The sequence below is a fragment of the Quercus robur genome, chromosome 9 (genome assembly GCF_932294415.1).
Source record: "Quercus robur chromosome 9, dhQueRobu3.1, whole genome shotgun sequence".
Taxonomy (NCBI): Eukaryota; Viridiplantae; Streptophyta; class Magnoliopsida; order Fagales; family Fagaceae; genus Quercus; species Quercus robur.
In genome coordinates, this window is record NC_065542.1 from 47,729,956 (window position 1) to 47,741,160 (window position 11,205).

At 31.3% G+C, this 11,205-nt stretch overlaps 2 protein-coding genes across 4 annotated transcripts in view; one reads left to right on the forward strand and one right to left on the reverse strand.

Moving 5' to 3' along the window:
- LOC126698783 (rhodanese-like domain-containing protein 4A, chloroplastic) overlaps positions 1–633 on the forward strand; it is a 28,126-nt gene extending 27,493 nt beyond the window's left edge. For all 3 annotated transcript variants that reach the window (XM_050396214.1, XM_050396215.1, XM_050396216.1), the window contains one exon: positions 244–633. In XM_050396214.1, the coding sequence (XP_050252171.1) occupies positions 244–441 (198 nt within the window). In that variant the 3' untranslated portion in view covers positions 442–633. The remainder of the gene's footprint in view (positions 1–243) is intronic.
- A 1,445-nt stretch (positions 634–2,078) lies between these two features.
- Positions 2,079–8,931, reverse strand: LOC126700337 (probable transcription factor PosF21). The gene is made up of 4 exons (XM_050398433.1): positions 8,452–8,931; positions 6,467–6,599; positions 6,174–6,258; positions 2,079–2,817 (listed from the first exon to the last, which is right to left on the reverse strand). The coding sequence occupies exons 1-4, from the start codon at positions 8,928–8,930 to the stop codon at positions 2,372–2,374; spliced, it is 1,143 nt and encodes a 380-aa protein (XP_050254390.1). The 5' UTR covers position 8,931; the 3' UTR covers positions 2,079–2,371.
- Positions 8,932–11,205: the final 2,274 nt, after the last annotated feature.

Sequence of the window (11,205 nt, forward strand, 5' to 3'; positions counted from 1 at the left end):
TACCATGTGATGTCACATTTACATAAATAATAGCATTTTATTGGTTGAAAGGTTGGGGAGGACCACGTCAACAATCCTCCTAGTAGACCTAATAATTTCTTAGAAAAGTGCATCTTTGGCACTTTCTTTGGTAATATCATTGAAATTTTGCTCAATTCACTCTGATTTGTCTTTTCTTTTAAAAGAATTTACTTTTGATGTTTGGTAAAGTTATTAATTTATTTAGGAATTGAGCATTTGTAGGCAATACAGGACTCTCTTTTGCCTCCTTCGGTGCATATCTATCCCAAGAAGAAAGTTAAAACTTCTCAACAACTTAGGATGAATGGAGTTATTCAGCAAACCAAAGATGAAAATGGTTCTGCCTCTTCTGCTAATATCCCTATAGAAGACAAATGGATAAATGATGGTCATCTGAACAAGACAACAGAATCCCAATAGTAATATATGTCCATCTTCACTTTCTCTCTCGGTTGTGTGTTTGTGTAATATGTTTTATATTAACACAATAAGTTAAATATAGAGCTATTGATAATTGTAAATGCAAGCTTGAACCTTTCATGTCTAAATACCACCACGTTCCATGGTGTGCAGCTGAATGTAAATTTTAGCACAAGACATTTTTCAAAGTCGTGCTGCCAATGGCAAAGGAAAAAATATGGGTTAGGTGTGGTTTTGCATACTTTGCCATCTTTCACATAACTCACAATAAACTGAATCATGGTACTTTTTATTTTTTTTAGTCACAAAGTCAAAGATGATAAGTTTTAAGATTATCCACTCTATTATGGTGATTATAACTTTCTTTTTGGTTGAATCATTATAGTGATTATTATTGACAAACTTAAATACATGTGAATAAGAAACATGATTAAGTATATGCCTAACCACCGCGCACCCTTGGTGCGGTGGTCACTCCATAAATATAAATGCTTGTGGGGTGTGGGGGGGCAAAGACTGGAGTTCAAGTTTTCAAGAGGGAGTTTCACACATATATACACTTAAATTAAATTATAGTAGAATTTCTATCTTGTATATAAGAAAAAAAAAATATATGCCTAATTTTGCAAATTTATGAAGTGTTGCAAAAAGTTCCTATGCGAAAGTTATTAATAAACAAAATTTCATATTTAAAAAATAATAATAATAGTAACATCATAATTGTTTCCCAAAGATCATTTTCAAATCATAAAGATAATAATTTATAATTTTCCTAAATAATTAACTTGCCTCAATGGGTTTAGATGTCATAATATATATGCTACTATTTATCAATGGAAAGTCATCAATTCATGAAAATCATCCATGAATGTTAAGTTATAAGATTCTTACAGTACTATCAGTAGAGAAGTGAAGAGATTGCGTGATTCACAACCATTCATGAATGTTAAGTTATAAGATTCTTTCTAGATGTCTAAAGGGACCATTGAATTTCACATTGTAGAAAGTATACCTCTAAAATTGTAGATGAAATAGACAAGTAGTTTCCTGGACAAATGATTATCTATTTACATGGTTTAAATGAGTACATTTATTCAGAAAAGATATATGGGTGTGTGAGTTGGATACTCGAGCTTGAAAGAGAGGGAGAGAGTATACAGTGACATTTAGCTTCCATTAGGTTTAAGACAAAGAATAACAAGGAATTCATTTAATACAATAATATAACAGTATATCTTATATTTTTCTGATTTATAAAATCTTCTAGGCATTGGAGTTTCAGTCTATATGAGGGAGAGTCTTCAAGCTTGTAACTTTTTTTTTTGGTTGATAATTTGATAGTTGGAGAATGCAAGAATTGACTATTGAATACACCTTTATTGGAGACACCAGATATGCTCGTCGAGTTACAAGGCTTTTGACAGCTTGTATATTATTTCGTATCTTGCAAATATGATCCCGTGGTCACCAAAGGGACATAGTGGATGATAAAAACTGTACATCATAACATATCAAATATATATGACCCACAGAAATAACATGGCAACCATTCAATAAAATGAAAGTAAGTGCTTTCAATTAGAGAAATTGGTAAGAACCTAGAGAAGTTGAAAAACAATGGATACCATACATTTGTGTATGACAAACCAAGTAAAAAATTGTACGCAAGATTGCATCTCTCAATGAGCCTATATCCATCAACTAGTGCAACATAGACGCACTTCACCCCTACAGGAATCAATAGGTATAGGTCATCCAAAGAAAATATTCAATCTTCAAATGTTTTCTTACATTTTTCTTTTCGTTTATGAAGACAATAGGATAAAAGATATGCCAGAGTCCTGAAAAGTGAATTCCATAAACCGTTGTCCAAACATACTAATGCCACGGAAAATGAAACCAGTTATGATTTGGAATAATTGTTGACTGCTTAAATACATCTCCCATTAGCACTTGGAGAAGGCATAGAATGATATGCTCCTATGTTGCTGTCCTCAAATTGCATTTGCTGAACAAATGGTTGCTGGTTTTGTTGTAGTTGAAGATGATCGGGCATTACCTGCAGATTATTCTGTATTTGAGATTGATATTGCTGCAGATTCTGTGCAAATTGACCAGGTTGTTCCTGCTGCTCATGTTCAACTTGATAGGAAGATTGCCCATTTTGCTGTTGAGGATGATACTGGGGTTGTTGGCCCTGGTTTGGAATCTGAATTGGGAGCTGAGAAAATTGAGGTGTTGCTAATGGAACATCCACTGCATGAAGGTTGTTATCAGAAGATGCAATGAAGTTGATCATTGTCCCACCATTGGCAATAACTTGGTTCTTCAATAGATTCAAAATTTCGTTCTCCCTTTTCATTTCATCATTCAATACTGTATAAAAAACACAAAGATTTTACTATATGCACAGTAAATGACATACCAAAAATATTGCTTGCATCATAGTTAACAAATGCTTTTTCAAATTTTTGACATAATGAGTCAACTCCACCAGATTGCGGCTACTATAGAAAATTGGATTTTGTTAAACAATATGACATTTCTAGCCAAGTAGTAGAAGCTATTTTCTATAATGGCAGTACATTGCAATGAGGTATAGTTTTTCTTTAAGAAAAATATTTCTTTTGTTTGCAAAAGTGTACATCTAATAGTTAATCACAGCCCAATCCTTGTAGCCTACTTCAGATTGAGATTCAGTGCAACAGTTAGGGCTATTACATCATGCAATTACCACATCCATGTGAGATGTAAAATTTGACAAGACCAAAAAAAAGGGTTAAAAAATATTTACCCAATCAACTTTTAGATCTCACATAGGGTGGTAATTGCGTGGTAATTGCGTGGTAATTGCATGGTGCAATAGCTAGGCTATTACATCGGATCCAAATTTGCCTACTTCTATCCAATCTTTTGGTTCAAGTTTGTCAGCAAATAAAACTATATATTAACAAACAATGTTTAATAAAAATGTTTTACCACATTATCAAACACATCAAATCATGTATTAAACTAGAACATGTTGAACATGACCTAACTAATTGGTTTATGCTAAAGTATTTGGACCTAGGTCAAGCTTGGCATAGAACAGGTCATCCTAAGATTCCTAACCTAAAGTTGGTCTAGGATGGTTTTAGCAATCAAGCAAAAAGAATGAGATCGAACCTGTGAAGGTCAAGATAAGTACATTAAATAATAATCAATCCATAATAAATGATAAATAGAAGAAATTTGTATCTTGGTTGTTTTTATTTACAACTTCTAGTATAATTTCATTAAAAAAAGTACTATTACAGCTGCTTCATCATAAAACTTCATAAAATGAATTGATACTTATAAATTGGTCTTTGGTTCAAGTTCTCCCTATCCTATTCCATACAAAAGGATCTTTGAAGTATTGATTAATCAAACCGGAGTTGTTATGTAGACAATTAGAAGGAAAAAGTAAGCACATGTAGGGATGGCAATAGGGTGGAGTGAGACCAAATCATGGATGCTTTGCCCCCACCTTGCCCCACACCTATTACAAAAATATAAAATTATACCAAAAATTACAATTAAATTGATCACACGAAATCAAACTATGTTTCATTAAGTAAGTCAATAATATAAACCAAAAAGTATATAACAAGACCATAAAAGAAAAGTTTTAATATCTTAGCATTTTACTTAATAATACAAGTTACTAAGAACCCTAGGGGAGTTTTTTTAATATAAATAAAATAAAGGTTTTATATATATATGGGACAATGGGCCAAGGTCCTTGTCTCACTCTAGGGTGCAGGGCCAAAATCTCATCTCATCTCCGCCCCCACCACCTCTGCATAGTGGGAAAAATCCACGTAGACATGTGTGTTAGGTTAGAGTGGGGCAAAACAAAATCGCCATCCCTATTCCTTACACAAGATTTATCGCAAATATATTGCCATATAGAAAGCAACCAATAAGCTAGATGAGTGGTAAAAATTTCTTAAAATAACTTTGCCCTTGTTATATCATTTTCACAAATCTGCAATCATTATTTAGAAAAGCAATATATATATATATATATATATATATATAAAATCTTACTATTTGTCAAGAATTGCAGTTAAGCTATTTAATAGATGATTTAATATGGTCCCCCACAATTAAATGTGACACTTTTACATGTTTGTCATCATATTTAGAAAGGAAAAATACCAGAAAAGTATCTGGGCATTCATTAATTACATTCTTTTTAATTTTCAAATCTACTATTAATTAGAATCCATTATTCTCTCAAAAAATCATTTATAATTCTTTTTCCTGAAGCCTTGATTTTTACAAACTCACTATAAACGTGTCCTTGCAATTGATAAGAGAAACCAAATTATAAATGAAACATGATTACATTTCTTTGTAGTTGATAAAAGAAACAACACAAGAAATGAAACTAGGTTAAGAAAGAATCAGCAATAGGCATAACAATATCTCTCTTCCCCTGCTGCATGTTTAGCAATTCCTTCTAATGATAAGAATTCACTAAAATGAAGAGAAAAGGTTATAATGTGATTTAGGTGAGTCTGAAAATGTATGCGAGTTCTTAGTACCATTCTTGTAAGAGTTAGTTTAATTAGAAAGACAAGATGCTTCCCGAACCTCTTTCTTCTTTCACAATGTTGAAAATTTTTGATAATGCTAATTTTTCTGTCACTATCATCTATAACATTCCTTTTCTTTTTATCTCTCTTTACAATATTCAGCTTACAGTAACAAGCTATAAACCTATAATTAATTATATGTCATAATTTGTATATTTACGATTGTACATTTTTGGAAACTAATAATTCAGCTCATTCTACTCCAAAGAAGATTAAAACCCCAAAGTTGTTCATCAATCAAAAAAAAAAAAAAAAAAAAAAGCCCAAAGTTGAGTATAAACTTCATTGGTCTCAATTAGCTCAATATTTTCCAATTAGTTTTACCTCATCAACAGTTTCAAAGCCCATGGTGGAAGGAAACAATATCGTACGCAATGTGAATAGTTCATGATGTCCAACCAGTTAGTGTGAAAAATGCAATATATGCAGAAACTATGCCAGAGAAATAGTTTTCACATTATTATATTTTAATCAAATATAAAAAATAAAAATAAATTTTACATATAGCAAGTTCCATATGATTTGGATAAATTCAATTGTACTGATACAAAAAAATCACTAACACGACTGATTTTAAAGTGCAAGCTCCTTATATGACAGTTAGGTCCTACTTGACAAAAGAAGAAAGTTTTGTCTCCTAAAAGATCTAATTGAATACTAAAAAGGGAAGACAATCTGAAAAACACAGTATACAAGATCATGTGCATTTCCTTGGCGCGTGTTCACACACACACAAACACACAAGATATTTAAAAAAAAAAAATAGTAATAGGAAAAAATGATAATTATATTTTAATAATATTTGTTTAGTTTGAATTCATTTGTCAACATGTAGTTCAAAATGTTGCACTTTAGCCACCTGATCGAAATTAGTTCTTCAATAAAATTAACTGAAAATAATTAAAAATCAAATGTTAAAAATCACAATCTTTGAAAGTAAACTCTGAGAACAAAGAAATGACCTCATGACAATATGTATACATTGCATCTTTGAACCAGAAACAAATAAAATTAAACTTCAGGTGAGAAAGTATAATTAAAGGTTGGAGTATTAGAACGTAAACTGGAAGAAAAGCACCAAAACTGCAAAGAAGTGAAAGAAATCCTTACAATCTTGCAAGCGCATTAGCTGCTCCATGTTGTCTAGACTTTCTTTCAGTCTATTGCTTTCAGCCTTCAGGAAATAGTTGTCTCTCTGCTTATTAATGTATTGAACAACATAAAACTTCACAAATTGCTTTTGAAAAATAAGAAAATAAGCTGCTTCTATCGTAAAAGAAAAAAGAATGCTTGTCAATAACATATATGGGTAAACCAAAAGTGTAAAAAAAAATGTTATCTTTTTACTTTGAAAATAAATTCCTCGTTTGCTAAACTGTTATGATGCCAGTCATGCTAATTACCTGATTTATGTTAGATTTGGTTGATAATGCATCCATTTCTGATAGCAAGCATTGTAATTTATGTTCAAGCATACAAATATAAAGCTTCTTCTTCTCCTTCGCTCTCACAGCTGACAATCTGTTTGTTATAATTCTATCACAGATTCAATCAAACAAATAAGCATGTCAGTTATGTTTAGAAAAGGATAACATGTAAAATAAAAGATTAGCAACATTCTGGTTAGTTTGAGAGAACTAAATATGGATTTGGCTAGGTAACATCACCTAAAAAACCATTTAATAATGACAAGCAACCACGGTATTGAAAAACAACACGTTTAAGACATTTGCCTCTATGGATATCCTTTTCACTTAGCCTTTAATCCCAACTAAAAAGGTATTGACTCTATGGATCCTTTTCACTTAATTAGTCATGGTGGGCTACATTTGCATATATCTAAAGAAATTACATATATGCACAAATAACATACACTATCTGATCAAGGGATTAAACCAGACAAACCACAAGACATATTCAAAGCAATTATCAACTAAGAACTTTAACTATAAAGGGAAAGTTTGATCATTGTCATATTGACAAAAATTATCACAGTTATAAAATCATCAAAGTGAAGCTTTTCTCAAGAGTTAGAATAGTTAGAGCATTTAATAAATCCTTCTACTCCTAATGCACAAATAGGCACTTCTCTAGGTATTGCAAAAAGTGTCCCATAAAATTTTCATTATTACAGTATTAATTGTCCTTCCATACAAATTTAAGAACTCAAAAGTTAACCGGGATATTTGTCAGCTTGATAATGTGTGTTCGCAAAAACACAAGCTTTTGGCTGCATCATTATGGGAAATTTTTTTGAATTGCACATGACCACAATATTGAAATATAAGACTTATACATGTAGAAAATGGAAGACAATGTCAGAGTTCATAATTGTTTACAATAAAAATCCCAAAAAAAAAGCACCAAATAAGCTTCCTATCTTCTGAATAATTTGAATATTCAATTTTGAGAGACAGGAGTGATGCAGTCTCTAACACTACTAAAGGGAAAACCAACACTTTCTCATTTTTCGAAGATATATTTTGCTAGAACTGCCTACAAGGTGTTTCCTAAAGATCATAAATATGAGCAAGTCCATAAACTCCAATGGTTTAATTACACATATTTAGTAATATAACATCTTTTATACTTGACTAGGCTTTAAGATTTCACCGTTGAACTTGCTTTCTAAATAAGTACATTCCTGTTGACAAGTTTGTTTGTTTGTTTGTTTGTTTGTTTTTTTTTTTTTTTTTTTTATTATATAAATTTTTTTCTATACTTCTACGGCCATGCTTAGATTTTCCCTAGGGAGCTTGTGAAAGACACCTGAGTTAATAGAAACATGGGTTATAAAGCTAAATAAACATATTAGGAATTCACGGGCATGGATGAAAATTTATGACATTTGATTGATATTTTTCATTCACATAAGTCATTATATATTTCCCATCTATTCAATCAACATAATGATAGCAATCATATATGTTAACTTCAACGATTACCCGTTAAATCAATAAATAACTAGTCATACTTAATTAAAAGGATATCTATCTTAATTACTAACTAGTACACAATAAATTTCACGATACATTTTCAAACAATGGACAAAGAAGATTAGAAGCACGTACAAAGAAGAAAATAATCAAAAGCGCGCCAAAATTTTCAATCATACTTGTAATTCAGCTAACACAAATTAATGGAGGCAGATTAACCAATAATAGATAGCAGCATAAGGAATAAATGTCATGATACATTTTCAAACCATGGACAAAGAAGATTAGAAGCACGTACGAAGAAGAAAATCATCAAAAGCGTGCCAAAATTTTCAATCATATATGTAAATCAGCTAACACAAATTAATGGAGGCAGATTAACCAACATTAGATAGCAGCCTAAGGAAAAGAGATTATAATTCCCAAAAGATAGTCTACATATATTTCTATACCTCTTTGCTCGCTTCGGATCATGTTGGGCTATCTCTGCAAGTGCTGCAGCAGACAAGCATCTCCGTACAATTGGTTGGGGTGCATCATCAGTGGATCCTGCCGGTGCTGGTAATGAAACAATTGTTTCTGGTGGAGCTTGCTCTTGGGGCACAGGATCAGTATATGGATCCATAGGATTTGATGGTGCTGGTACAACAGAAGAAGTTTCAATAGCAGGCGAATCAATCAAACCTATATTCATGCTGATGAATTTCGAAAAGAAATTCTCTTCGGCCTCCTCCATTTCATCCAAAATAGAAGTTCCATCCACCAAGCCTAAACCCAAGTCTGAGCCTAAGGCTGAGCCTGAACCTTCATGTTTGTCATAAAAGCTAGTATTGTTTGAAACAAGGTTTTCACCATCAGGAAATTGAGGCTGATAACCATGCATAAAAAACATGTCTTCATCTTCCAACAGAGGATTCTTCCCTTTATCCATGAAGTGATCTATAAAAAAAATTAAAACAAAAACCTAGTAATGTAAAACCCTAAATGACACAACAAATAATTGATTGAAAGAACTGCAAACAATAGAATATCTTATTACTCTTTAATTAAACAAGAGGACGATCAAAGCCAACCATGTTAACTAGACTTTGATTAAAATAAAAAGATAGAAAAAACCATCAAGAATATTGATAATTATCATATAAGTTTCAGAATGAAAAAATCAGAACAATTAAGTGATCAGAACCTACGTTGACGGCAGAGAAAAAGGCATCTAAACACTGAGATATGATATCTAGAAAGGAAAAAGAAAAAGCATTAAGCACAACAGAATGTAACCTCAAATGAGAGAGAGATAAATACCCAGAAGAGAGACCTAATTGAGGACGCTTCTGCAAGTAGAGCTTTAGTGCACGTCTCCTTTATATGGAAGCTGGTGAACTGGAATAGAACTTCCATATTTGAGTAGACAATGCCCAGAAAAAATTGACAGACATGGCAACAAACTCATATTTATTACTGGAGTGGGTAGGTTGGACTGGAAGACACGGAAATGGTGCATTTTGTATCGAACTTGATGGAACTATCAACCATAGTATTATACTATGTGAGTTTGCTCGACTGTTCGTCTTTGCCACCAGTTTGTTTTTTTGTTTTTGTTTTTATTTTTTCATAAATATTTGTTGTTGATATTTGCGCAGTTTTCGCAACTCGCGCACACAACTCCCTCACATAACTTCATAGGTGTTGAGCCACTACAGTTAATGCCAACAAACAGTTACAATGTACGATGAATGTCTCACACTCTCGTAGTAGGTTTCATTAATATTATAGTGGGGATCAAGGGGTTACATTACTTAACTATTGATTTATTTTTCCTAAATGTGAACTTTTTTTTTAAAGAAAAGTGAGTAAAATTAAAATTGATTTTTAAAGATGATTTCCCCTGACAATATTATAATTAATTTTAAGAGTAATGCTACAGACACAAACTATTTTGTAACATTTTTATAAAATGTTGATGTAGCCAACCTCTTATTAGTTTTCATCTAGACCCATCATTAATATTACTTTTTCATTTATCAATAATCATTTACTACATCAGCAGTTTGTAAATTTTTTTATAAAGTGGTTTCTATCTTTAGTATTATTCTAATTTTAATATTAATAATTATTTTGCTCATAATTTTTCTTAATGATGTTAGGAATATTAAAAAAAATTTTACTATCACGGAATTGAAGGCTAGAAATCAAGCAAACAATAATCACAACTGGAAATTTGAATTTATGGGTGAGGTTGAGTATGCATGATCGAGGTTAATATATGTACACAAACTCCTTAAAATATGTACTCATGGGACCTTTTATAAGAGAAATCTCAAGTGCAAGACCTTCTTCTAACAAAGAGGAATCCGTACTCTTTGAGTTCATATGAGGAAATTCCTATAAATGGATTTACCAAACTTTTTCAACACATGCTTGATAACCAATGCCGGCTCTATATATAATGCAACTGATGCGGTCGCTTAAGGCCCTAAGTAGAAAAAAGGCCCCCAAATTTTAATCATTAGGATTTTAAAAAAATATTATAATAGTATTAATTAAGTCCAAGTATTAGCCAATGAATAAAATAATATTTTTTTATCAAATGAAAAAAAAGAAAAAAAAAATGTTACGCCCACATCAATTTTTACAACACTTTCAAAATAAATTCTAAGAGACAAGTTGTTACATGGTATTATTAATGATAAAAAATTAATTTCAGTGATGAGTTCAAATTAGAACCAATAACAAATTAACTCCTAAGATTTGTTATGAAAATATTATGAATATAGCACTTCTAAAAAAAAAAAAAAAAAAAAAGAGCAATACAAAAAAAAAAAAAAAAAAAAATACAACATTTTTCACAAATTGAGTTGACAAACTTTTATTAGTTTTTATCTAAGTCCACCACTAACATTACTTTTTTACTTATCACTATCAAATTATCAATCTGTCACATTAATAGATGTGAAAAGTTTTGTCAAATTTTGTCTATAGACTTTCAAAAAAAAATCTACATGGTTCATGTTAATTAGTAGTAATTTTACATCTAAAATAAGATAGTTGAATTTAAATTTTTAAAAATCATATTTAAATATATAAAAGGCCTCAATTTCAGTTTTTGCCTTAAGCCCCCAAATACATTAAGCCGCCCCTGTTGATAACCTGTGCATGCAGGCTGGAACTTGGGTATGTAGATTACCAATCCGTGTGTGTGGAACTAG

Excerpts from the sequence above, each read along its gene's own strand:
- LOC126700337 (XM_050398433.1), bottom strand. The coding sequence starts at position 8,930 with ATGGATAAAGGGAAGAATCCTCTGTTGGAAGATGAAGACATGTTTTTT. Across the intron at positions 6,600-8,451 it reads GATCCGAAGCGAGCAAAGAG|AATTATAACAAACAGATTGT; the intron begins GTATAGAAATAT and ends AATCTGTGATAG. Across the intron at positions 6,259-6,466 it reads CCAAATCTAACATAAATCAG|AGAGACAACTATTTCCTGAA; the intron begins GTAATTAGCATG and ends ATTAATAAGCAG.